Raw genomic sequence first — 26,634 nt, forward strand, 5'->3', positions numbered from 1 at the left:
AAGACAGACAACGTAGGTTATACGTTCGCAGGCCATGGGAGGTCGTTGAGGTCGAGAGATGAAAGGGAGCTCGCGCAAGTCGACGAAGCCGCGAAGTTCGACGAAATCAATTGAGCGCAAATAAGATAAGATAGACGCCTTCGAATCTAATTGCTTGGGCGCCTGAATGTCGCCGAGGCTGCCCGACGTGACGGCGACGTCTTCGCGACGCGTCCCTCATCCGCACCTCCGACTCGGCGACGCTCTCGTTTTTCGCTGCGGCTGTCTTCTTCACTCACCGGGTAAACACTTCGAATCAAAAGAAGCACTCGGTATGTTTTTGACGTTGCTGAATATGCACTGGAAACAGTGTAGTACTACAGTCAACCTCGTGGGCCCCGGGGGAAACAATGACATCTAGACTCACCGCTGCGTACTATGTCGTGGTCTCCCAGGAAAACACAGTAAACGAGGGAACATTCAAGAACACCCTGCGTTGACAGTTTTGCGATAGATGCACATTGGACTCGGCGCATAGACCCGCTGCGCCGCATCTCTCACAGCCGTGCTACCGCCTCAAGAGGCGCGAGTGCCGGCATAGTGCCGCAGGTACGGCGGCACCGTTCCCTTCGCATGCTCGGAGACCCAGGGTCGTGTTCCTACAGGCGCGGCACTTGATGTACTAGCTTCGCACGTGGAGACTCTTCCGCATGTGCATATGGCCTCTGGTGCATCGCACGCACAGTCGGAGATGTCTGTCATGACTTATGCTAGTGCCTGTATATGTAGCTTTATTTTGACGTGGCTCGTAACGCTGATCTTTGATATATTGTGCTAACGGTTTGAATTCCTATTGGCGACCGTAGTAGGATGTCAGGCTCATTTTGCGCTTTCTAGGAAGTATTACGGTCGGGCGCAACCCCGCGGGATCCTCTCACAGTCGACATGCCATGCGTTTTGAGGAACAGCCAGGGAACACAGAAGGTGGACGGTGTACATCATAGTTTGCACCGGATACAGGAAGCCCATCGTCTTCCGGGTGAGCGCTCTCCGAACTTTGGCTAACACGGCGGTGTAAATTGCCGATTTGCTGACAGGAATACCGGAGTTAGAGTCCCGAGCCAGGGACTAAGACTCGAATAGATCATGACGACACCGTCCTTGCCGTCCACCTGTCGCCCAACGTTCACGGGCAATACAGATACAAGTACGCCAGTGGCATGTCGGGCTATGCTGCCTTCTTTTGGGCCGGTTCGAGTCAACGGTACCGCAGCAAAGGAACATCTAGCTGCAGAGCGCACCGCTGTTACTTATAAGCAACCGCAGCCCCTCAGACGACTGGCTCACTGTATAGTGCTTCGGTAGTTAGGTGTGTGCAAAGCCCACACGATGTAGCACGCGCTGACCTTGGCCTTTCGTATCAGCTCCTACCACCTAGCAATCGCCACTTCCCCTAACTCTCATCCGTATAGCGCTGGACCTTCACCCAGGTAGATACTATCTCTATCTTGCTTGTTTCCTGCAGTCGCTAATCCATACATCAATGGCGTCCCTCCTGTTAGAGCTATGCGTCTACTAGACATCAGCCAGTTCCCCAAGTTGAAGTTCTGCGAAGTCACCGACCTCAACAAAGCGCGCTATGCAGTTCTGTCTCATGTTTGGAATAAGGAGAAGGACGAGGGCGGCTTCATTCCCGAGCCGACGTTCCAGGAGGTCGCCGAAGTCGTTCTTCAACATTCTGGCGTTCTTCCAGAGGAGCCCAAATTCGACAAGCTGCGTAGCTTCTGCCAGGTAGCTCACACCCACGGTTATAAGCTCGCCTGGGCAGACATGTGCTGCATCGACAAAACGAGCAGCGCAGAGGTTTCGGAGGCCATCGCCTCCATGTTCTATTGGTACCGCACTGCCGACGTCTGCTACGCCTACCTCAAGGACGTACCTTCCTCTGTGCAGCCTCTGGTGTCACCCGAGATCGTACTGCTATCGAGCGAATGGTTTCGGCGCGGCTGGACGCTTCAGGAACTCCTCGCTCCTCGCTCCCTCATCTTTCTCTCGTCCGACTGGCGGGCTTTCGGCACGAAGAGCTCTCTCGCGAACTACATCATGTCGATCACGCACATCCCCACAGCGGTTCTCATCCACGAGCAGAGTGTCCACTCCGTCAGCGTGGCTCAGAGGATGTCGTGGGCCGCAGGAAGACACACCTTGCGGCCGGAAGACCAAGCGTACTGTCTCATGGGCCTCTTCGGAATCCAAATTCCAGTCATGTACGGTGAAGGCACCTACGCATTCATCCGTCTCCAGGAGGAGATCCTCAAGCGGATCCCAGACCCCACTCTCTTGGCGTGGGGTCTCCCCTGCAATGACTGCGCCGACCTAGGGCTCACCATGCGTTCGGACTCGAACTCGCCGCATTCACCAATCTGTGTCACTCCCGAGGATTTCGCCTCGATCCACGTCCAAGCGCCCCAATCTCCCATCCAGGTGGACCGGTTCCTCTTCGCAGCGTCGCCGGACGACTTCGCCCGAGCCGGCCGGGGTAGAGAAGGGCTCTCCATCCGGCGCGCGGAGCATCTGCCCTCCCAGCCCCTTGGGCCATTCCCTTTTCAAAGTGTGCCGTGCCACATGCTCCACATGCGCGCGCCCCTCATACCTTTATACCCGATTGCCACATCCCCCGTCGAGCGGGCGTCGAAACCACCCGTCGCTCATCTGGCCCTGTTGGGATGTGAGACCCATACCGGGAAGGCCCTTGCTCTGCTGTTCTCCGTTCAGCGATCCCCAGGTGGGACATACTGGTGCATTGGGAGTCAGTCGTCTGTGCCTATGGACACCATGGTAATCCGGGACCCCTCCGTCGTCCGCATCGTGGCCTTGGATTCGCGGGAACTCTGTGTCCCGACGTCGGCGACTGCGAGCGTTTACGCGCCGCTTAGCGCGCCGCCCTCTGCCGGGGACTCATCGCAGTCCACCTCGGTCCATCGTGCACTCTCCCAGAACGACGGGCAGTTCACTATCAAGCTCTCGGGGTGGTGTGCGGTGACGCTTGGAGTGAGCCAGTACTACCTGTTCGAGTCCTCCGAGCCGCATACGTACCTCCTCTCCCTTCCGCCGGACTACGAGACGTGTCCCCACATGACAAGCAGCTCCGACACCTGTCCCTTCGCGTCAGGAGCACAACAGTGTCCCGACTCTTCGGCGGTTCTCAAGATCACGTTCTCCAATTGCGACTCGAGCACTTGCAGGAGGCCCGATCCCCCAAATCGCTATTTGTGGGGTGATGTCAAGATCGACGTAGCTTCTCCGAAGACATCCATGCTCCCGAACCCTGCCGCGGAAGGCTGCAGAGGCGTCCAGCACCATGTCACGTCATGGACGCTGCGAGACGGCGTCGCCCTCAAGGCGTTCAACTTCCAGATCCGAAAGATGCAAGATATCTCTACCCCGGATTCGTCCTATCCTCGACCGCGCGACACACGCAGCCAGAGCATACTAGTCACGCTGGCTCTCAAGCGGATGCCGTCCGAGCGGTCCGAAGAGAACCACGAGTTTCTGCTCGAAGTCGACATCTGCAAGCAAACGCGCTCCGTGACCGCCGCCTCGTCCCCTGTACGCGGCTCAGAAATCGACCCAAATTTCCTCCGCCCGACGCACACGTCCCCGACAGCTGAGTTTGGAAGACAGCACAGTAACCTATGGCCGATGGTGCGCACCCGGTCCAATTCGGTCGCGAACCTCTCAACTGCAAGTCCTGCCGTTGGTCAAGGAGACCTCCCGGTTCCAGATATCGGTCAGCGGCGTACAAGGTCGGCTAGTTTCTCGGGCGATCCATCCCCGACACCATCGTTCCCGCCGGTACCCATCCTCATTACTCCCGCGCCCGCACCCGCCATCCCCGTCGCGCGAACCCCTGCTGCGCCTCCGTCTATCCCGTCTCCTTCCCCCATGGCTCCGATCCTCGTGGTACGCAATGCCACGGCTCCCGAACCTTCATTGCCTGTCGCTGGTCCATCCAGGCTACCTGAGCGACTCGCTCCAAGCGGTCTTGGAGATGTCGCCGAGGTCGTAGTAGAGCGCACGCCGCAGAACAACGTCGCGGGCGATGTCGAGACCACCCCCAAGGTGCCGCGGATGCGGAGGAAGATCGCTACAGCCGCGTTGAGCAGAATCAGTCGGATTATCAGTAGTAGGTTTGGCAAGTGGGGTCGCAGGCAGCGGCAGGAGGAGCGCGGCGGACAGTCGGTCGAGCTTCGGATGCGCGGTCCGCGGTGACCGTGGAGGCGACACGCGGAGGTTGCCGAGCGATGCTCATCTTATGCTCAACCACCATGTATCCGTACCCGACAACCCACTAACGGGCGTATTGCATGCTTGCTCGCGACTGAGGATATTCAGCCATACAATCGGCGAGATGGCAACACAGCTGAGTGATGCCTTTTGCGATTGTTGCGAACATGGTAAGCATAGTAGGCTGACAGCGATTACAGCAACGAGTGAAAAAGACTGTCTCATGACCGATCTACCCGCTATGGTCGTCGGGCATAAGACGTCTGAGAAACCGGCCTCGGTGTCGCCGACTCGCTCAGTGGGAAGTCCAACTATGAGGAGATGCGGACCGACGACTGCGCTCAAGGGCATCACCTCGTGGTGGTCAGGATTCTGATAGCGAGGAAGGACCTTGATTTGAGGGACGGTTCTGCCAGCTGTAGATGGCATGTCCTTTCCCAAGATGGCTGCATACCGCTCAAACCCCTAAGTATGCCGACGTGCGCGCCCTGAATGCTCGGGATCCAAGCGGTTTGCAGCTCCTCGATATCACGGTCGGGAAGTTTGTTAGTTGTATACATTCGTGCATGCGTATAGTGTCAAGGCTGATGACCATGCTCGTAGCAGACGGGCGTAACGGTACGGTAGCGTTCGCAACATACCGGTGCCACCAGTGTGGCAGTGGCTGGGTCGGCTATGCGACGCTGGTCCAATCTTCCGTCGGACTCGCACATTCTCCGAGTCTGTCCTCCCCAGTTCCCATGCCATTTCACTAGCTTGCCACACGAGTGCCAACTTCTTGTTCCATTCCTGACGGGTGCACCGCATGACTAACTCTTGACAGCCTTCTCCCCCTGCTTTGAGTATTGAGGCCGGGCACGCAGTTAGGAACGGGCGCATCAAGCTCCTCGCCCGATCCCTCTGCCATATCGCGACCCTCGAGACTTTGGGAAGCCACTCACGTACGCCTTCATACGTCGTCCACAACCTACTTCTCACTTTCATCCCAGCACAAATGAACACCTAAAGACCCTCAGCGATCGACAGAAGCCTGTATTCCGAACGGCTTAGAGAACCTTCGTGAGTAGATCTCTAGCTACCTGTCGTCATGTATCCGTGCGCAAATGTTGACACCTCTCATTCTTACAGCGCACGATGAGGCTGCTACACACGAAGACAGGTCGGTTCCACGAATTCGACGACCCGCGGACGGTTCGCTATGCAATCCTCTCTCACGTCTGGGCTCGGGAGGGCGAGGCCCACTATCCGGAGATGTCCTACCAAACAGTCTGTGATATCCACCAGGCTCACCCTGCTAAGGGACCTTCAACATCCGATTCGAACAGCTCGGCCGATCATTCTTCAGTCATCGACTTCTTCCCCTCCGAGAAAATCAAGCGCTTGTGCAAGATCGCGGCGGAGCACAACTACGACTATGCGTGGGCCGACCTTTGTTGCACCGATCAGACGAGCAGCTCCGAGCTTTCTGAGGCGATCAACTCCATGTACGATTGGTATCGATACGCCGGTGTGTGCTACGTCTTCCTCTACGACGTGCCCACTCCTGCGACGTCCTCCAAGCTCGAAGCCCCCGAAAGTCCTTTCCGGAAGAGCAGATGGCATAAACGTGGGTGGACTCTGCAAGAACTCCTTGCCCCTACCGTGGTCGTCTTCTTGTCCTGTGATTGGCGCATCATAGGCACAAAGCATTCTCTCGCTCACCTCATCCACGCCATCACCGGAATCGATACTTGTATCCTCACCGGCGAGCGGGCTCTCGAGGACTTCAGCGTCGCCTGTCGCATGTCATGGGCGTCTTCAAGGGAGACGAAGCGTGTAGAGGACAAGGCGTACTCGCTCATGGGGATCTTTGGGGTCAACATGCCGACGACGTACGGAGAGGGCCGGTACGCCTTCATACGCCTACAAGAGGAGATCCTGAAGCACCACTCCGACCAGACGATCTTCGCGTGGGGTCCCGTTCTCTCGAACCACAACTTCTCGTTCCATCATCCTCACACCTACCGCGCGGAGTCCGATCTTTTGGCAAAGTTCCAGATGGAGACCTCCTCGCAACACCAGTTCCTACTCGCGTCATCTCCAAAGGACTTCCGATACTCGTCAAACCTCATCAGCATCCCGTGGGATGAGTTCATGCGGCTGCTTGGCGCCCCTCTCGAGGACCGCCCGACGTATACGATGACATCGTATGGAGTGCGCACTCGGCTTCCTCTTCTTGCCGTTCGCGCGAAGAACCCCCAAACGAATGTCCCTACATGCATCGCACTTCTCGCCTGCAAGGATGCTGAGGGAAACCTCACGACGCTGCTCCTTCGTTCTCAGCCTAAGCGGCCGGAAAAGGACTACTTTGTGGGCGCGGTAGTTGGGCAGCTGCGCGACATCATGGGCTCGTTCGACAACATCGAGCCTTACTCAATGACCCCCGCCTTTCCCCATTACTACTTCCGCACTGCATTCTTGTCTCCCGACGAGCTCAACGCCTGCTCGATGCGGTTCCACTCGGAGGACATCTACATTCCGTACCGACCATCTTTGGCGTCATACAGCCTTCAACGCGACGTCCCGATGCATTCCAATCTGCGCAGCATCTCTTCGAACGACTTCGATCTCCGCGTCTCTTCGTGGTCCCATGACCTGCTGAAGATGCATGGCTATTGCATCACCCACCAGCCTGGCAGGTACGTAGTCGGGATCAGACAAATCGCTTTAAATGAGCTGACCGGTCTGCGCAGGAATCCATTCACGATCGACATCGCGAACACTGCAGAATCCGAAACCATCAGCATCTACGTTGGGCGCTGCGACTGTCAATTCGGAGACCACGAGCGATTCCTCAGCGTCGATGTATGCTTGAACCGCCCTGATAGGCCCACGCAGGTCACCCGTCCGGCGCCACACAAGCGGAACCACGACGGCCATATCCAATCATGGAAGTTTCGTAATGGCGCGGCTTCGAAGGAGTTCTGTCTACGGTCAGCGACGGACAAACGGATCACTGTGCGTCTTTCCCTCACCAAGGCGACAGAGTCCCACCATTCCGAGTCGTACATGATCGGCGTCGAGCTGTGGAAGACTCGTGGAGCGGACGTCGAGCGCGAACGCGAGCGGATCAAGTCGAGGGTGACTGGGAAGGCGCAAAAAGCCCCGTCATCGCAGGACTCGGGTAGCCGTCCTCGCTTTCTGGATTCTAGGAGATCCGCAGCGCCACCTCTCTTGCGAAGCCGCTCAAGCTCGTACCCTCCCGAACCTATCCCTATTGAAGTATCTGCGCCGAGCCCCACCGAGTCGCAGCAAAACAACTTCCTCTCTCCGGCACTGACGGCGGTGACGCAGGGCGGTTTGTCGCCGCTCCTCACACCCCCCATGTCCCGGAACACGTCAATGCTAAACGGCGCCATGCTCAGCCCATGGGGCTCCGATCACGGTACCGATGCAGAATCCTGGTATGGGATTGGTTATCAGCCATCAGAGGGCTCGCACTCCCGGATGGATGTCGACGTGACGCCCGCGTTGAGCCCGGTAGATTCACAGGTGTCGTATGCAACGACTCACCTTGGGCCGCCCACACATCGACGTTCAGACCCTTCCATCCCGAACTCCTCGCGCTCCGTGGTTAGGCCGCCACACAAGTCGAACACGCTGGATGTCCTGCGTCCTACGCCCTCAGAAAGCCGTCCCCCTTTCCCTGCAGATTTCAGACCCATGGAGACCGAGCGGCGTCCGCCTGAACGCATTCCGCGAGATGACAGGCACCGCCGGAATGAGCGAAGGCGGTCGTTGCCATCTCAGTTCTATATGCCGCAGGCGCACAGTGACTTGAACGTCTCCTTGTCCGTGCTTACGGAAGAGCCGCTATCGTTCCAGGGCTCGCCTCCGCCCAGCGAAGGTAGCCATCAGGATCCCCCTGTGGCTGCGCCTCAACCACCGACGAGGGATGTCCGACAAGACGTTGGGGAGACGTCAACGCCGAAGAGGACGGCGAAGCGTAGCCGTCCGGAGGACGAGTCAGGTGCATCGAGCCTGGCCCCTTCTTCCTTGCGCCTAAGGCCATCCACTAGGTCGCGAACGGAACGGCCCCTGACACGCGCCGCGCAAGCGAGAGACGGAAGCAAGCACAGAAAAATCATACCGGTACGGACCACCGTTTCTAGGTCGTCAGGTACCTCAGAAGCGTCCGCGGCGTCGAGCTCGATTCTCCACACTCCCGTTCATCGCGCTGGATATGGCATGGAAACACACGAGCGGGGACGGTGGAGCGACGGACATGATGGGAGCGGCAGAGATCAGGCGGGCCCCTCGCAGTCGTACGAAACTCAAAACGAAAAGAGTGGGCGACCTAGGAAACGTAGAAGGCAATGAAGGCAGTCACCATGGTGAGCATTAGTTGGGGCTACTAGCTTATATGGAGCCAGGGCTAAAACGAATCATTTGCGCTAGCCTTACAGGTTGTCGGACTTGACGTTTGGCCAAGCGAGTAAGCCCGGAGGCTCTTGGCTCGTAAGTCTGTACACAGTCGCCACTTTTGAGGGAGTTGGTGTCGTTTCAACAGCTTGCACATGTACGATAATGAGTGTGCGTCACGTCCGACGATGTACGAACATGGCCGATTGCAAATGATAAGAGACATAACCAATAATACATTCCTTTCGACTACCCAAGAAGACCTCTGGCTACGGCTATCTGCCACACATCAATACGAGCCGGGTACTTGGAACGCGGTCTCGTTTGGAGAGAACTGCTGCCTGAGAGCACTGGTGAGTATCAACTCCTGCGTGTAGACCCGGTGTCCATGCTCGGCGAGCGGCCGCCAGATGGAGACGTCGGCCGGGCAGGATATGACGAAGTGATTGTCGTGCCCATTAAGTATACGGACCGTCGGCGTCTTGGAGGACAGCAGCTGTGGAATACTGTCAGTACACGGAGGCAGCCCCTGGGCCGACATGTGATACACACCTGTCCACCATTTGCCGCGACGACGTTCTTGAGTAGCTTGGTCTCCACCGGTACCTTGGGTGTCACGTAGAACGTCTTCCCGGCGAAGAGTTTTCCTGCGTTCTTCTTCGCGCGCTTCAGAGCGTCGGAAACATTGACCCCATACTTCTTCTCTGTCTCTGGGTCTTGGATCATGTAATCCTCCTCAGCTGTATGCACCGCCCGGGTCAGCATTCGCCTGGCAAGCACTCCGCGTAGAGACACTCACGTAGCAGCTTCCGTGACGCAGCGGAGATAACAGCCCACTTCTCGTTCAGTATGTACGGCGCGGTGGCCATCGCACACAGGAACTTCTCCGTTCGCACGACGCTCTTCACCACCAGATGCGTACACTCCGACGGCTTCTGCACGAACTTGACGCCTAGCCGCCCCAACGCCTTCTCAGAACATCAGCAACACGTCCACACGGGCCACTCAGAGCGCGCACGCCGCACTCACCCGCATAACCTCGTCCGGGAACGAGAGCTGCGTGGTCATCACGCGCACGCCCTTCGCCTCCGCGCGCGCAGGCTCGTTGTCCGTGACTGCCGCGAGCGACTTCCTGCGACTCCCCGTCGCGGACTCCTGGCTCTGTGGCTCCGCCGACGTCTCCGCGGGCGCTGACTTCCGTGGACCGGGTCCCTTCTTCTTGCCTTTCGTCGCTGGCGCATCAGCGTCGATCGCCTTCCGCTTCTTCTTCTCCGGCATCTCCTCTTCTGCTTCCTCGTCCCCGGATCCCAGAGACGGTCGCTTCTTCCCCTTCGTCTTGAGCTCCGCGCCCGCCCCAGGCTCGCTTGCGCGCCCCTTGCCCTTCGCCGCGGACTGCTCGATCTCGTGCGCCGACCGCACCGTGCCATTCTTCATCTCCTTCTGGAACGATACCAGGTCCGGCATGATGACGTCGTGCAGCTTCTGCGTCGCTTTGGTCGCGGCGGAGCGTCGGGACGGCGTCCGCCCGGTCTTCGTGGGGCTCGTGTCCGATGGCGCAAGGCTTGGGCCTGCCTCTGGCACTTCTACGGGAGCGGGCTTTGCTTTGCGCGCGGGCTTCCGAGGAGGGGGGGATGCTGACCGCTCGGATTCGATAGGGGATGGTGCGCGCGTGGGCTTCTTCGCAGCAATGGGGGGAGGGTCCATGGGGCCTGGCGCCTTTCGTGTCCCCTTGGGAGCGGCGGTCTTTGCGGGGGCTTTCGCGGCACCCAACGCCTCTGCCTTTCCACCCTTCTTCGTCGGTGAGCCGTATAGCGATTCTACAGTCGGTACAAGGACGGAATCCAGCCGCTGCGGCGTGTGGCCTAATTTCGAGTCTGCATTGCGTGCGGCGCCCGTCCGCGACGTCCTCCCGTTCTTCACGAGGTCCCCCAGGACAGACCGCACGTCCTCCTCGTCCGATGAGTCAGAGTCGCCATCGAGGAGTTCATCGAGCGCGCTGCGTTTCTTGGGCTCCGGCGGTGCGGCGGCTGGTTTGACCTTCGTTACGCGTATCCCGGGAGGTCCTATCTTCTTCGGCTTGTTCTTGGACGGGGCCTGCACTTCGACGAGTTCGTCCATCTCCACATCCTCGTCGAGGTCGGTGACGCGCCTCCGTGAGCTCTGGGGCTTCTTCACTGGGGATGGGGACGACCTCGGAGAGTCGGCAGTGAAAGCGCCCTCTTTGGCCTTTGCGCTCCCGTACGTGCGCGCCGGGCGCTTCGGGTAAGAAGCTCCCGCAGGAGCCGCGCTGCCCTCGTCGTCGGTATTGCGTGGGGTAAAGCGTCGCACAAGCCGCCGCTTTGACGGAATCTCTGCCGCAGTGGCTTCCTCCACCGCAGCGCGCTTAGATGGAGGGCCTCTCTTGCTTAGTGGAGGTCGCTTGCTTGGGCCGGCTTCCTCGTCGATGTCCATCTGCTCTTGGCTGGCCACGTCGTTCTCGAGCTGCTCGAAGTCCGCGTCGACGTCCATCTGGCCACCCAGGCTGACGTCGGCATCGGCATCGTCGAACGCCACGGCCTCCTCGACCTCGCCGGCGCTGACTGCCGTTCCCGATGGCTGCTCGTCTTCGGGCTGCTCGATGTGCCGATCCTTCTTGGTCTTGCGTGGACTCGCTTTCTTGGGACTTGCGCTCGCGCTGACACGCTTGGTGGATGTTGGGGATGCACGACCATCCGTTGCTGCTTCGGCCATATGGAACATCTCCTCGAGCTGAGCAGGATCCCATGCGATGCGGCCGAGACCCCGCTCGGCGAGTACGGTGCTGAAATCCACGCCCGGTGGGAAGACGATATACTTTTCGCGCGCAGGCGTTAGGCGACGCCACTGCACGAAGCAATCCTCGATCCAGGTATGGTTGACGATCGGTATTGACCAAGAGGTCGCCTTGTCCGTCTTCGTTCCATGTAGGCTGTTTCCCAACATGAGTAGATGCGAAACCTTGAAGCGGGAAAAAGCTTACTATGCTGCCACAACGACTGTATTACGCTCGGCCGACATGGATGCAGTGAACTCGCCGCCCATCAGGGTGATGAGTTTCTTCAGGTATTCTCGATCCTTGCCGGTGTAGTTTGTAACAGTGATGACCTGGACGACCCCGGTTAGCGTCTTTGGGCCGAAATCACATTTAGTGGACAACGTTACCTCGTTCGTGAAGCCTTCCGCAGGTTTGTCCGGGATAGGATAGTGCAAAAGTTGATCGGCCGGTCTTGTGAGCGTGCCAGATGCGCGCACGTACCATAGCCAGGCGAGCGTGCCAATAGTCATCTTTCGCTTGTACGCCTTGATATGCAGGGATGAGCATCCTGCGGTCCATGAAGGTACACACACGCACCTTCGCGTATGCAGGACCTGTCCTGTACCGAGTGACAAAGACATCCGCATCCTCTAGCTTCTCAAGCTCTTCTCGGGCGCGTTCGGTGCCGCTTGTTGACTTCGGAAGGGCCAACTCGACAACTTCTCCTCCTTGCCGTTGAATGTCTGCACCCAGTGCCTTCCGCTGGTTGTCCGATAGATCCAAGGAGAGCCCGAGGAGAATACGCTTGCCCTCCCACACGTTCCGCGCGGCTGGTTTGACCTTACGTTGGTCGTCGTTGGACATTGATGAAGTACTATACAGCATCATCCGCTCTGGCGGGGGTTCGTAATCCACGTCCTCCTGCGACGTACGACCCTCCGGGCGCTGCTGAAAGACGCGCGGTTCTGGCCACTCGTAATTTCTTGTTGGAAGATCTCGAATGCCCAGCCGCACCGTATCGTCAAACCAGTGAGGAACAAGAATACATACTCCTGTCTGTTCCTTGAAGTGTATTGCGGTATCGTACTTGGCACTACCGGGGGCGAGAGCAAAGAGATGTGTAACGTCGCGTGTTAGGGCCGAGCGCCACTGTCCACCCAAGGCCGTAATTGCTGCAGACATGAGTTCACAGTCGGCTTGCGATAGGTCTGTCGCGGCAGCAGTAACGCCAGAAAAGAGGTAGGCAGGGTCGGCGGAGTAGTACTCAGTGTCCTGCAAGGACGCGAGGACGGCCGAGCGTTCGACCCAGCGTGGGGTGACCATATGGGCCGGAGAGTCTTCCGGAAGAGATTCGACAAAGTCTTCAAGAGCGATGGAGGATGTGATGAAGTGGGTGAGCTTGGGGTCGGACGGGGAGGGAACGGGCTTGGCCCCCCTGGCGTTGAGGACGTCGTTCAGCTGGTCGCGTTGGCTGGGCGGAAGCGTCTGCGAGATGTAGTAGTGCACGCCATCAAAGACCGACTGAGACATGCGGGAGAAAGGCGGGGAATGGCTCGGAGGACGCGTCGAAGATCGTGGTCGAGGGACAAGACGCGAAAGGGAGCGCGACGCCAAATTCCCACATTCTCAGTCGCGTCTATCACGTGGCCTGCCCACGTGCGCTAATTCTGAGCAGGCGATTTGAGCGTCTATAACTCGGTCCTCCCTCTGCCTCTTGCTGCTCTGTCGACTTGATGCGGCTCGCTACATCTGTGCTGTCTGTGCCTCTCATATATGGAATCCAAGCTCTTTAGATTGGAGAGTGAACTGAGGAAACCCACAGACACGTTATGAGTTTCCCTCTACGCCGAGGCGCTCCATTCCTGCGATGTTCACTGGATACAGGGTATTCGACACCCCTTCAGTGACAAGCCTACGTTCATATGCCTAGTGATATTGCTCGGCAAGGTAGACACGTAAAGTGTAGTCGTGCAATGGCGCAGCGATCGGCGTCTTTGTGGACGCGCTTCTCTGATGCCGAGAGTTTGCATATGGATCGTTAGCTGCGTAGCTGCGAAACCCCCGAGCCTGCTTTCGAACACTCACCTAGGACGGTATCGCTCATTCTATGTTCACAACAGATAGGTCACTCCCACATTGAAGCACCTGTGCAGAAGAAACCGCATGGCACCATCTACGAAGGATGAAGGTGAGGCAGCTCGGTTTCCCGACCACAATAGCCTGCGACTGACAATCGCACTACAGTAGGTAGTTCGAAGTCGTCGGATGATACGGATACGGACCTCAACAAGACCGTCGACGATACCTACACGCACATACAAGCCACTCGCGTACAAGTTGAGCAGGCACAAGGCGGCAAGGATCACAGGATCTTGAACCGCGCCGGTAATGCAATCTTACCATGCACGAATCAATGTCGCTGAAAGCACGAATAGGCAACTGGATCGACGCAGCTAAGGGAAAGATGGCCATCGCTAACGATGTGGAAGCGATCGTCGAGCCAGCACTCCACTCTGATGCTCTGAGAAAGATTCAAGAGGGTATCGCAACGTTCGCCGAGAGTCTTCCTGGCGTCCTCAAGGCTCTCGATGAGGTGGCGAATATTCACCCGTTCATCAAGGGTGAGTGGTAGTGGCCGAGATCACGCGAATCCAGGTTTCATTGCCATCCTTACCTTTTCATGGGCAGTCGCCGTGGGCGCTTTCCGCGTCGTCGTCGAGCTCGACGTGAAACGACGAGACAACGACAAGAAGATCACTGTCCTTTTTGTCGAGATGAGAAACATGATGGAGGCCCTCATACAGTAGGCGTAGATTATCACTGACAGGGTGCACCGTGAGCTCACGACCAGCATCAGGTTACGCAGTGTCAAGGACAAGGACACACCGGGGCCTGACGGCACTACTATCAAGGCGCGCCTTCAAGCTCTCGTAGGGCGGACCGCGGAAGACATCAAAGATTGTGCGAACACTTGCGACACGTACGCGAAGAAGAAACTTATAGTGAAGGTCCTCAAAAGCTCCTCATGGGACGAGAAGTTCAAGGCTTTCCTGACGCTGTTTGGAGACCGCCGGAAGGAGTTCGTGCTGGCGCTCGTGATCCATACGGGCAAGGCAGTCGAAGATGTCCATCGCGAGCTAATCGGAATGGACGAGAAGCTGACCACCATCATCACACACCTCTCAACTCTCGTTCCTCCAGAGCAGGAGCGGCTGCGCGACGCCGTAGACGGCCGCGGTGGCCCGGAAGCGGTACTCAAAGACGATCGCGCTCTCGCGAGTCTCGTGAGATACAAGCCGTCAACAGCTGGGAGTACAGCTGTGAAACACGCCGACCCTAGCCATCCAGAGAGGGAGAAGACCGGGGAAGACGACCTCGCGCTCATCAAAGCGGAGCTCTTCGACAGCACGGACGTGGCTGTGCAGAAGAACATGGAGACGTTTGCGCGCAAGTTTGCCGTGGAGTGGAAGCGGCAGATCGATGCCATGCAAAACATCGTTCAGCACGAAAGCGACCGCGTCATTGACAGCGTCTTGTCGGGACCGCACGAGAGGATCAAGGATCGAGTGAGTGCTGGCTTATTTTTTGGCCGAAGTATAGATGATGACCGCTGCGCCATAGGTTATCTATGAGATTTGGAAAGATATGGTGAACGTTTCTGACAAAAGGTGCCATGTTGGGGGTGTGCGAGACTGATCGTCTTGCCTTTCATATTCCAGCGGTGGCGCGGACATGTGAAGGCTCGCCATTTCGTTCTTGCTCTTCGTGACCACTACCTGGAACAAGCCGAAAGGCGAGGTGCAAGGGGCGAAGATCGTGCGGACCTGTGGGCGCTCGAGCACATCGATGTTAACAACGTCTCCGCTATCGCAGAAGCATGCGATGACGACGCATCGGGTTTTATCACAATCAGCGAGGTCAACACGTTCACCACTTCGCGTCCCCGTCATTGGAGGTTTGTCACGTCTGAACATACTTACCAGAACGCGAGGGTGACAACTTCTTTGCAGTCTGCTGAAGTGGCTTGCGTGGTGGAGTGCAGGTGACGACGATCCATGCAGGAACGCGATCAGTAATACTAAATGACTCCATAGGTTGGCACTTGTCACTTGCAGAATATGTGGACAAGATCGACGACGTGTTCGAAGAGATGTTCGCACTCCTTCCGCGGCTACGCGCGGAGAACCACGCCCTAGCATTTAGATACTTGGACATGGTCTGGGACAACGTCGCGCAGCTGACGTGGTCACTCGACGAAATCGACGACAACGATGAACTCCCATCTCGGTTTTCGGGTTACGTCGAAGCAGAGGAGAAACGCCTGGACGAGAATCTACGGACGTTCTGCTACAAGATCGACGCCCGGGATACACTGTCCCTTATCACTGGTCCTGTGCGGATCGAAACGGTATGTTACTCAAACTCAACTCTAGTATCACCATTTCCTACAATTGACATTCACAATACTCGCGTAGGTGCTCTTCCCTCTTTTATATGTCTTGATCCGACGTCACCTGCAAATATTCCGCCTGTGCCAGAGCGAAGTCGTCATCCATCACGCAGAGTTGGAAGACTGCGCAGATAGCATCATGTGCATTCTAGACGCCGTCGACGAGCGAGGCTACTTTCTAGAACGTATGTGTACATTCTATGCGTCTTCCTCGCACCAACGCTGATCAGTGTATCAAAGGGATCTTCAAGCAGCGGGGTCTCAGTCCGAAGCGACAGTTCGATAATTTTGCTTGCGGTCTGGTGCGTGTTCGCTAATATCTCCCGAGCGGATTACATTGACGGCGCGTCCTGAATGCCTAGTTCGACTACTGGTTCAACGACAAGGAGAAATGGACCATCAAGAACCTGATGATTGACGATCTCGAATATCCTATCAAAAGTTTCATTCCTACCAACGTAGTTCTACCCGATCCCAAGGACATCCTCTTCTACCCGACTGCATCAGAACCCCCCGCCATTCACGAGCAGGAATCTTTGACCGAAACCGATCTGGCGGTTACTGGATCTTTGAAAGACATGTAAGAGTCATCATGGGCGTCCTGCTGGTCACGAAGCTAACATATACTCACGCAGACTAGGCCGATGGTATGGGTTCTTTGAGGATGCCGATTGGGCCTATCCGGCTGCCCCTGGGATGTTCACGTTCTTCCTCCATGCTGCGGATGAGGAAAGCTTGTACAGCAACACCGTAACCCTGGACGGCGAGTCATGCGCGATTGCGGGGCGGATCAGCGCGACCGACGGCGGATCTACTACCTTTGCATCCACGTGGACATTTGGCTCCCTTGATACGTGGACTCTTGCAGGCGTATTCACCTCGGACAAACAGTCTATCGCGGGAAGATGGTGCGATTCTCCGGACGATGATATCACTTTCGGACCCAGTTTCCGCCTCACACGCCTCGCCCCTGAGATACTCGTCGCACGCCCGCCGCCTGCCCACTTCGAGATGGACCGAGTTGACGCCCTATGGTGCTTTCTGCGGGCGTACGTCCACCAGAGATTCCGGACGCGCTTTTCCTGGAAGTATATCAAGGAATACGTGTCCCGCCGCAAGCGATACGTTGATCTCCTGGTGGAGGAGAAGGAGAGGGAGGACTCCGAGGAGGATTCAGACTCGGACTTCGGCTCGGAACCCGTCACGTACGAGAAGACGATAGAAGCGGAGGATTTGGCGGAGCTCAGGGGCACGTTCACCTACGAACAAGCGTCGCTTTGCTATCACATACTGGACCTGAGAATGCGGGCGGCATCGTCTAGGTACGTCCTTTGCTCCACACATATGACCCCTCTCGATGCCGTATTGATACTGCGTCCACAGTATCTACGAGTGCGACGTCTGTGGAGACGAGATTAATGGCATCCGCTACACCTGCATCTTGTGCTCGCTCGCGCTGGACGAGTCGGTGGACTTCTGCAACAAGTCTGAGTGCAGAGCAACTGCGACGGAGATTGACGACACGATCCATCTCCCCACGCACGAGGTGATCAAGCTCCGTCGTCCGACTCTTCTCTACCACGACCTTCCCCATCTGTTCCGCCTCGCAAAGGACACTTTAAAGTACGCTCAAAACATCTTCAGAAAGTCTGCTGCGAACATGCCCAGAGTCGAGACAAAACGCTCGAGGCTGGAGGACGGCCATGTCGAAGGCGATCGTCACATACCAGTCCGGAGACGCCCCACAGCAAAGGACTTGGACGCCGATGCCCTTCCCAAGGCGGATTCGTCTGGATCTTGGACGGACACTGACGCCGGGGACGACGCCTCGCGCACCTCATCGCGGAGCTTCGGATCGAAGAGAATACGCTCGCGCCGGAAGAGACTCGCACCAGTCCCATCCTGTGCATCCTGTCAGAGGGAGGTCCGTTGGCCCTGCTTGGTGTGTGTCGAATGCGAGGGTAAGCGTATACCGAGTTCGCTCGATCGCACCGGGCTGTACTAGAGCACGGGAGGCTCACATGATATCCCTGCAGATACCGAGCCCGTCTTCATCTGCGAGGACTGCGACGCGAAGCCCGATGGAGTGTCCGCGGGCAGCCACCTACCCACTCATACGCTGGTGCGATGCACGCCGCCCTCATTCTCAGGGATGAGCGGGGCGCCAGGCGTGGTGGAGAAGCGGCTGCGCGCTTTGCTCGACGCCCAAGCCGCAGCACAGTCGAAGCAGGTCGCCGCGCTTAACGAGAGGATGTCGAGGATAGAGGGACTGCTGCAAGCGTTAACAGGGATGCGGGAAGACGTAAAGGTGGAGGACACCGAGCCCGATGCGGGGGGTGGGGAGCCATCGGATCCGATGGCTTCCCCGACAAGTACGGAGGTGGAGTAGCACTGCAAGGGCCAAGTGAATTGAACACGGAAGGTATTGGCGCCATGGAATTTATACAGAGAATTTGAAGAGGCCTGTGCCATTTTCGAATAGCGAAGATCACCGCCCCGCCTGGGAGAGCACGACACAGAAGGGATCGTGATGGACAGATAGCTGCAGATAATCAGACCATGAGTCTATGAGGCGGTCCATAACGCAGGGTCCCTGTAATAGGATGCCGTGAGCTGCACCGGATTCAACGTCGATGTGTCCAAGTGGGCTACGGAAAGTCGCATGCGGGCGATGGCTTCGGGAGAAATGCGGCATGCTCGTCAGTTGGAGTGCGTACTGCTTTCAAGGCCGCAATAACGAGAGAAAACTGGATGATTAGTGCACAGTACTCTGCCTTGGGTATCGCGCCTATTATGCATGCCGTGACGGCAGATTGGGCCAAGTTGTGTGCAAGCCCCGCCACATCGGATGGGCCCGGGAGTCGCTGTCAGAACCGAGATACTATCCAAACCCGATCAAGATGTGGCGCCGCCCTCCGCCGCTGTCCAGATACTCCAGGATAATCCTCCCGCTCGACCCGATTAACTTGTTGTCTGCGTCGCTAAGAGGGTAGTATTTCACAGAAGCTCGATCGCTCACTTATGTGCTCAACCTGACAGCGAGCAAATCAGAAGCTGCAGCGCTCTTTGAGGGAGTATATAAGATGGCGTACACACATCTCGAGCAAGAGTCGCTCCTGCTTTCCCTCATCAATCATCTTGACAGACTCCAGTTACGCCGTACGCAGCACGCATTTTCCTCGTCTCTGACATCCATGCTGGCCGCCCACTAGACCTTCAAGTCCAATTTCGGCACCTCCCTCTTCGCATAGCCACCGTCGGAGTTCAAACAGGTTAGGCAGGTGAGAGCCAAGGGCCAATGTTAGGCGCCAGCTCCGCCGATCTCCGCTCGATCCAAGCGGCCTGCTGCGAAATGGGTTCGAGACATTCGGGGATTGTCTGAACGGGGAGCACGGATTGTGGGTGCTTGGGTATACAACTCCTTCTTCTATCTCCTATCGACCCCGGACATCACCTCCACGCTCTTTAAAGCGCGTCGAGTGCGAAGATAGACAAAGTCCCTCACACGCTTTGCACGCCCAACCTTGCCTGCCACTTTGACCACCTCACCCGCCCCGCTTGGACCCTACTTTGGCTTGACCCGCCTTGTCTACGCTTGTCCACCCCACGCATCCACCATTCTCCTCCATTGTTTAAAAGTGCGACGTCGCCAGTGGATTCTCCCCAGAACACACCCGCTACTCCAGACGCCTCCCTCTACAAGCACCCAAGCTCAACCCAACCACCACCAACCTCTGCCAGCGCACTGTACATCATGCAAGCAGAAGACCAAAACATGCCCGACGTGATGATCACCGACGACAACGGGGTCGTACAGACCCAGCAGCAGACGCAATCCACCCAGGAGGCCTCCCAGCCTGACTACATCGTGGACGTTCACCTCTGGGGCTTCCTCATTCCCTGCAGCTCGAACCTGCGCCGGATTGACTTCCAGAAGATCAAGCCCAAGTACATGATCGGCCGCAACGCGGAGCAGACCAAAAACGACATCATCCTCCCGGGCATGAAGATCAGTGAGTCGCGACGCGTCTTGCTACGCGTATTATCGTTTCTGACGCGTCTTGCTCGCCTCAGGCAACTTTCACTGTGCCATCGAGTGGGACGGAGACGAAACGATCAGGTCTGCGGTGAAGGTCACGGACCTGTCTAGTAACGGCACCTTCGTGAGTACCCCTCCTCTTCCTTGACGCGACGGCGCCTTAGTTTTGTCTCCGCGTGGCAGATCAATGGCGACAAGATAGGAAAAGGCCACTTCAAGATCTTGCGCGACGGAAACGAGATCGCGTTTGGGACATGCGTGCCCCAACCGGCTAACGGAGGGCTCGAGGACTATCGTACGTGATTTCCCTTCACATACATCCATTACAGCGACCCTCAACATGACGTGCAGGTTTCGTCTACCGGCATTTGGCTAGTGGCCCGCCCAGCCGCGGCCTGCACAGGTACTATGACCTCATGCACGAGCTCGGCAAGGGCTCGTTCGCTACTGTCATGAAGGCCCTTCACAAGGAGGAGGGCAAGTGGTACGCTGTGAAGATGATCCAGGCGAACAAGCTGCGCAAGGGTCTCAGCAACGCGACCTTGAACGGCATAAACTCGGACGACAAGTCCAACAACTTCGCACGGGAGATCAACATCCTCGAGCGGCTCACGCACCCGAACATCTGTCAACTCAAGGAGGTATTCTTCGAGAGGTACAGCATCAGTGAGTCTCAATACGTCACAGCGAGACTGATCGTATGCTGACCAAATGTCACAGACCTTGTGTTGGAGTGGGTCCCTGGCGGAGATTTGCTCGACTACATCCTGAAGCATAACGGGCTCCGTAAGTTATCTCCCCTGGCTTAAGTGAATCTCGCTTACATGGAAAACAGATGAGCGCGAGGCGCAGCACCTTACCTACCAGATGTGCGATGCCCTTGCGGTGAGTGAACATGCATGTACGCACAGCGGGGCATTATTGACATTCGTTCATAGTATGTCCATGGACAGGGCGTTGCGCACCGCGATCTCAAGCCAGAGAACGTACTGCTGACTGACGATCAGCCACCGATGGTGAAGGTCGCGGATTTCGGGCTTGCTAAAGTCGTCGACAGCATGACCATGTTGCGCGTAAGTGGGATCGCTATATTAAACACGTTGTTCGGCGTGATGCTTACAGGACTTACAGACTATGTGCGGTACTCCGGTCTACCTCGCGCCGGAGGTGGTCAACCAGGCCCCTAACGAAGGCTACGACCAGGTTGTCGATAGCTGGAGCGTCGGCGTCATCGTGTTCTCCATGTGCGTTCAGTGGTCCTGGCTGATGTGGGCGTTTCTGATCAATACTACTCTTACAGGCTTACGATGTCCACGCCATTCGGCGAGGAGGACATGAGTGCTGATGTCAAGACACGGGTGTCTACCCGGCAGGTAGAATGGGGCATTCTCCAGGAGTTCAACGTTAGCCCGGAAGGTAAGCTTCCATCCATCCCTTCGAGTGGTGTGGGTCACTCACAATGTTTACAGGAGTGGACTTCATTCAGAAGCTCCTGGAGTACGACCCCAGCAAGCGGATGACACTCTCGGACGCCCGCCACCACCCCTGGCTGATCCGGGAGTCTGAGCTCCACCGGGACACCGAGTATCGTCGTCGTACCGCGTCCCCGGAGCCACGACTTGCCATCGACGCTTCTATGCGCTCCATCGCGTCCGATGGCATGGCGCTCGACCCGCAGGAGGGTGCACTAATGCTCGCTGCACCCAACGGACACGATAGCAGCACGCCGCCGTTGGGCTCGCAGGACCTCCAGAGGGGCAGCCAGGACTCAAACGGCACGGCTAGCCGCAGTATGCTCACGCGGCAGCCGTCGCGCCTGCAGCGCCGCGCGGACGTGATCTCGCATGCCAATGAGGTCGGTGTCGCGCTGCCTGGGCCGTCGCAGGAGATGCAGCGCCGGGCGATCGCGGAGGACGAGGAGGAGGCGGGCCCGCCGCGCGCGAACAAGCGTAAGGTCGAATTCGACGCATCCCTTACGCCGATGGAGGAGGAAGATGAGGAGAGCGAGGTGGCGGCCCCTTTGCCGCGCCGGGCTCGTGCAGCTGCTGCGGCAGGGAAGAAGGCTGCCCGCGGTGGGAAGAAGGCTACTGCTACTGCTAGAGTGCCCATCCCGAGAATTCCTAGGAAGGCTCGTGCGAACGCCGAGGCTGCTGTCGAATCTCCAGCACCGAGGCGGTCCACCCGTGCTACTACTGCTCGGGATCCTTCGGGGCCGTCGCCGCGCAAGGCCGCCACTCGTCGGGGCTAGGGTGCGGGTGCGATGGTCCTCCGCGTTGTTTTTCTCTCTTGTGCTGCTCTGTTTTGGTGGACTCTCATAGCTCTGCTCATCCCGCCGCACGCTCTGTCCAACGCCCTACCCCACACGTCTCCGATACCTGAACTTTCCTCTTGATTCCCTCGCAACGTCAACCTGTCCACTCACTCACTCTCACTCACGCCCCCGCCGATGTATACGTGCTCTCCGTTACCCTGTTACGTGCGCGCTGCGCCTGCATAATAATACGCTCATTACTGTGTCTTTATATCTAGTCTCGATTGTCTACACGTGTATCTAGGATCCCATATGTTATAGAATGTCGCCCATGTTGCTTCATTGTGTCTTTGCGAGACTTGTCCACATCGAGGCCGCCAAGCAGTACTTGTGATTCTGAACATATGGCAGCACACGTGATCGCGTCTTCTCGGGTTGATGACGCCGTGTGTGGCAAAACACTGTTTCCGGACCGTGGATGCTCATTGCAGTCGTCGTCGTCCGCGGCCTTGCACTTGTCGACGCATCCCTGGAACGGCGCACCAACGGGTACAAGCACCCAAGGGACAGCGGGAGACGAGGCACGCGAGCTCAATAAATGGCATAGTCAATTTTTTGTGAGTTCACGCAAGGGCAATTTCTCAGCTAGTCGACACTCATGCATCTCATCTTTCAGACTGCCCTTTTCTAGACATTCTTACTACCAGCGTGCCGCTGCGCGGCACTGCCGACGAACATACCACGACTTGATTCCATGGGAGCATCTCTCAGTTGGGAGTTGTCTCCTGCCTTCATCTCGCTCTCCTAATTGCATACTGCTGGCTGCCCCCCTTCGTCCACTTGCCCAACTCCTGTAGATCGACGCGTTACGAACTCTTGACGCACGATGACGATCACTATGCCAACCAGAGCTTCCGCTCAATGCGCTGAACAGAGCACTCTGCCTGCGCACGCGGGACAGAGCACCCTGCCGACTCAACAGACCCCGCAGCCCGAATATGTCGCGGACAACACCGCGTGGGGTCGTCTGGTTCCGTGCAGCCCCGAAATGACCGGCCACAAGTTCGACAAGGCGCAGCGCACGTACTGCATCGGCGCCGGGCCTCGTAGCGAAGAGGATGAGCCTTTTGATATCGTCCTCCCCAAGACAGGTATGTTACAGCATTCCGCCGGTTCTGCCAGTTCTGTTTGAACCCGACTGACTGACTGACCGACTGACTGACGCCTCGCGTAGGCAGCTTGAACTGCCTCATTGAGTGGGACGGAAACGAGTCAGCCGCGAAGATAGTCGACATGTCCGTGGACGGTGCTGGCGTATTCGTAAGTCGACCAAGTATTAAGGAGGGCAACGTGAGTTCAGCGCTGATGAAGTTCTTGAGCAGCTCAACAGTTGCCGGTGTACGCCGGGCCACTTCTATGTCCTGCGCGGCGGTTGTGAGATCACGTTTGCGACCCAGAAATCGAAGAAGGGGAAAGGAGTCGGCGAAGTTCTCTCCGACGGCTATCGTACGTACCTCTGTCACTGCGATGCTCTTCACGTCCTGACCTAATATGCTGCCGTGGAGGTTTCATCTACCTCCACATGGTACCCAGCCCTCCCGTCCACGGCGTGCACGAGTTCTACGACTTCGATCGTGAGCTGGGAAAGGGCACTTTTGCAACTGTTCACAAGGCCCTCAACAAGGCGGAAGGGCGTTGGTACGCAGTGAAGGTCATCCATACCCACAAGCTCAACTTGCCTCCCGGCTGGTCGACGGAACTTCAAGACGGGCCGCCTGTCGACCGCGCCGTGAAGAAACTCATGGCAGAGATCCTGATCCTCGAACGACTCAACCATAGAAACATCTGTCAACTCAGGGAGGTTTTCGCCGAACCTCATAGACTCAGTGCGTGCGACTCCAAACACGGTTGTACATCGTCGTCTTAACCAGGCGCTGTCTTGTGCAGGCCTCGTCTTGGAGTTGGTGGAGGGCGGTGATCTCCAGACGTATCTCCTACAGAACAAGAAAGCATTGAGTGCGCAACCTCCCCTCCAACGCGATGCCTCCCTCTAAAGGCAATACAAATGCAGCGGAGACCGAGACAGGTCGCATCCTCTACCAGCTCTGTGATGCGCTCGCGGTATGTCCATCGACTTGTGTAGCTCTTGGTGGCCAAGACTGAATCTCGAGATGCAGTATGTTCACGAGCAGAAAATTGCACATCGTGATTTGAAGCTCGAAAACGTGCTCTTAACTTTGGACGATCCGCCGGTGGTGAAGGTCGTGGATTTCGGCCTCGCAAAGGCCATCAGTACCCTGTCAGACCTGCAGGTTTGTTCGACCTTGTTGTTGGGAATGCCATCGTCCTGATGTCGAAACTTGATGTAGAGCTTGTGCGGCACGCCCACATATCTCGCGCCAGAAATCGCGAGGGACGACAGGGACAGCAACAGGTATACTGTCGTCGTCGATAGCTGGAGCGTGGGCATCATTGCTTTCATAATGTGCGTTGACGTATGCAGTGTTCTCGGTTGTCGCTAACGATTATACAGGCTTACTTATCAACGACGTCCTTACGTGAAAGGCACAACCGGCGCGGATATCAAGACCCAGGTTACTACTCGCCGAATAAACTGGGAACTGCTACAGAGTTGCGGAGTCAGCAGACAATGTAAGATGTACTTCCCCATATCTCTGTCTGAACTTTGAACGCTAACGTTGTCGTCAGGCGAAAGTTTCCTTCGTGGCCTTTTGGAGTATGATCCTTCACGACGGACAACGATGGCGGACGCTCTCCGTGACCCTTGGCTCCGCGCGTACGCGCCGAACGCGTCCAGCCCTGCATGGGAGGACGGTTCGCCAGCTCCGGCCATCCTAGTTTCGGTTCCAACTCCCTCTCCTGGAAGACGTTCGACTCTTTACGCCGACGTCACTTGCTCTGCCCCACCTCGGTTATCAGGCAAGCGCAAGGCCCAAGATCGGTCCGACATGTTGCTCAGTCTCACCGCCAAGCTGGAGATCCCAGGAGAGCGTAGTGTAGTCGCGACCTTCACTGCGACAGCAACACTGGAGCGCGCGGAGACGAGTCGTGGAGGGAAGAAACTGGCCGCTCGGGCTCCGGCGAAGAAGAAGGCTCGTATTGGCAGCGCTTCGGACACCATCGCATCTACCAGAGACGATCGGGAAGAAGTGCCGGAGCGGGTGCTACCCCGTCGCTCCCCTCGCCTGAACCCGCCTCCGCCGTGAAGTCATCCGGAGACCTCCATGTTCAGGAAACAACGAACCCCAGTCACTAGCGCTGCTCCGTGGACCGACGACAGCCGAGAGGGTTTGACCGACATACGGCCACTCGCACCGGACCTATCCACCAATGAAGACAGAGCTGATCTCGACGCGCTCGCCTCCAAGAAAGAGCCGTACGCAGGGGACCGCTGGGGCGAATAGCGACGCCGCCGCTGAGGCAAGGTGCCTCAGGGTCGAGGCTCAGTCGACCCGTCTTACTGCGAGGCTGGCGACCTCGCCGTTGCATAAGGTCGCTGCCAGTCGCCAGGAGGCTGGGACGCGGTCGCAAGGATACTCCCCGTCGTCTCTTTCTGCATTGCTTTCGTTCGCCCTCATGACGCCACAAGTAGCGACACCGCACGCGCTCAACTTGAAGTGCTCTTACTCTCACAGATCCGCGGTACCGGGCCGTCCTTGTGCTCATCTCCCAGTCCATGTCGACACCACCGGTCACACCCGTACCCCTCCTCCAACCCTTGTGCCCCCCATTCAACTCCTCTCATTGAACACCTCGCCCCCCCCCCTCCCCCCATTCAATGCCCGTATCACCCTCCGCCACACCTCCTTCCCGCTCACGCGCCATCATTCTCTTGGTCTCGATTGTGTATCAAGGATCACTATAAACTATAAAATCTCGCTTATCACTACGTACGTAGGGTATACTATAGTCTGAGGGAGACTCACCCGATGCAAAACGAGTGTTCACCGTTGCAGTTGATGGTGGCACACGTGGCTATGTGGCTGGCGGCGATGAATTGATGACGCGCGGGCCCGATGCAGCTGTCGTTCGTTCTTCCCCCTTCCATCTCGCAAGGTTCATTACGACTGCCGTCCTTCATGAGCAAACAAAGTAGGCAAAATTTCTGGACAATCTCTCGGGGATCTTAAGTCTTGGTTAAAATTTAGAGAAGACTAGGTACGACTGGCACTTTTTCATGAAACAGGCAACGAAGGGTCTTCGCAACTGATGACGGCTCTTATGCCCAGTTCCAGGGAGAGCGCATAGAGGTTCTCGGAAGCACCCGGGTAGAGTGAACAAGATAGGGCAAACGTTCGAAATACGGGACTTTTCTTCTTCTTGACCACGAAGTAGTGCCCTCTATGCAACCTGCACGCGGTGGTTCGCGGCGGCTCGTCAACGACGTCTCGGAAACACGAGATAGGCGCGTTCGATCCCATCGAGTCTGAGTA

General features: G+C 57.2%; 8 protein-coding genes across 8 annotated transcripts; 6 read left to right on the forward strand and 2 right to left on the reverse strand.

Annotated features, from left to right (window-relative positions):
* Window positions 1-490: 490 nt before the first annotated feature.
* TRAVEDRAFT_26831 (uncharacterized protein) lies at window positions 491-1,145 on the reverse strand. The gene is made up of 3 exons (XM_008035429.1): window positions 1,092-1,145; window positions 877-1,018; window positions 491-819 (listed from the first exon to the last, which is right to left on the reverse strand). Exon 3 carries the CDS (start codon window positions 739-741, stop codon window positions 556-558), a length of 186 nt encoding a protein of 61 aa, XP_008033620.1. The 5' UTR covers window positions 742-819; window positions 877-1,018; window positions 1,092-1,145; the 3' UTR covers window positions 491-555.
* A 589-nt stretch (window positions 1,146-1,734) lies between these two features.
* Window positions 1,735-2,220, forward strand: TRAVEDRAFT_77638 (uncharacterized protein; the record flags this gene model as incomplete). Its single annotated transcript, XM_008036486.1, has 1 exon — window positions 1,735-2,220. A coding segment is annotated over one exon (486 nt), but the record flags the coding sequence as incomplete, so codon positions are not given.
* Window positions 2,221-2,367: 147 nt separating this feature from the next.
* TRAVEDRAFT_17915 (uncharacterized protein) lies at window positions 2,368-4,251 on the forward strand (the record flags this gene model as incomplete). The annotated part of the gene is made up of 1 exon (XM_008035311.1): window positions 2,368-4,251. The coding sequence occupies one exon, from the start codon at window positions 2,368-2,370 to the stop codon at window positions 4,249-4,251; it is 1,884 nt and encodes a 627-aa protein (XP_008033502.1).
* Window positions 4,252-5,397: 1,146 nt separating this feature from the next.
* TRAVEDRAFT_142604 (uncharacterized protein) lies at window positions 5,398-6,684 on the forward strand (the record flags this gene model as incomplete). The annotated part of the gene is made up of 3 exons (XM_008036487.1): window positions 5,398-5,519; window positions 5,592-6,225; window positions 6,304-6,684. Coding segments are annotated over 3 exons (1,134 nt in total), but the record flags the coding sequence as incomplete, so codon positions are not given.
* A 1,513-nt stretch (window positions 6,685-8,197) lies between these two features.
* Window positions 8,198-12,970, reverse strand: TRAVEDRAFT_69563 (uncharacterized protein; the record flags this gene model as incomplete). Its single annotated transcript, XM_008036488.1, has 8 exons — window positions 8,198-8,639; window positions 8,704-9,163; window positions 9,220-9,407; window positions 9,467-9,635; window positions 9,697-11,614; window positions 11,666-11,790; window positions 11,848-11,985; window positions 12,038-12,970. 7 exons carry the CDS (start codon window positions 12,968-12,970, stop codon window positions 8,957-8,959), a joined length of 3,678 nt encoding a protein of 1,225 aa, XP_008034679.1. The 3' UTR covers window positions 8,198-8,639; window positions 8,704-8,956.
* A 633-nt stretch (window positions 12,971-13,603) lies between these two features.
* TRAVEDRAFT_69564 (uncharacterized protein) lies at window positions 13,604-18,353 on the forward strand (the record flags this gene model as incomplete). Its single annotated transcript, XM_008036489.1, has 15 exons — window positions 13,604-13,628; window positions 13,685-13,825; window positions 13,876-14,061; window positions 14,129-14,243; window positions 14,298-15,006; window positions 15,062-15,088; window positions 15,160-15,395; window positions 15,451-15,482; window positions 15,535-15,848; window positions 15,916-16,075; window positions 16,131-16,192; window positions 16,253-16,470; window positions 16,526-17,212; window positions 17,274-17,851; window positions 17,927-18,353. The coding sequence occupies 15 exons, from the start codon at window positions 13,604-13,606 to the stop codon at window positions 18,277-18,279; spliced, it is 3,843 nt and encodes a 1,280-aa protein (XP_008034680.1). The 3' UTR covers window positions 18,280-18,353.
* Window positions 18,354-19,677: 1,324 nt separating this feature from the next.
* On the forward strand, window positions 19,678-22,177 carry TRAVEDRAFT_113607 (Pkinase-domain-containing protein; the record flags this gene model as incomplete). Its single annotated transcript, XM_008036490.1, has 10 exons — window positions 19,678-19,903; window positions 19,965-20,053; window positions 20,113-20,224; window positions 20,281-20,595; window positions 20,650-20,715; window positions 20,765-20,814; window positions 20,868-21,002; window positions 21,061-21,173; window positions 21,230-21,345; window positions 21,399-22,177. The coding sequence occupies 10 exons, from the start codon at window positions 19,678-19,680 to the stop codon at window positions 22,175-22,177; spliced, it is 2,001 nt and encodes a 666-aa protein (XP_008034681.1).
* A 901-nt stretch (window positions 22,178-23,078) lies between these two features.
* TRAVEDRAFT_69566 (kinase-like protein) lies at window positions 23,079-25,945 on the forward strand (the record flags this gene model as incomplete). The annotated part of the gene is made up of 10 exons (XM_008036491.1): window positions 23,079-23,331; window positions 23,415-23,500; window positions 23,563-23,686; window positions 23,746-24,066; window positions 24,128-24,196; window positions 24,252-24,301; window positions 24,358-24,492; window positions 24,550-24,665; window positions 24,714-24,832; window positions 24,890-25,945. 10 exons carry the CDS (start codon window positions 23,079-23,081, stop codon window positions 25,405-25,407), a joined length of 1,791 nt encoding a protein of 596 aa, XP_008034682.1. The 3' UTR covers window positions 25,408-25,945.
* Between the last annotated feature and the right edge of the window lie 689 nt (window positions 25,946-26,634).

Source organism: Trametes versicolor, assembly GCF_000271585.1.
Source record: "Trametes versicolor FP-101664 SS1 unplaced genomic scaffold TRAVEscaffold_2, whole genome shotgun sequence".
NCBI lineage: Eukaryota > Fungi > Basidiomycota > Agaricomycetes > Polyporales > Polyporaceae > Trametes > Trametes versicolor.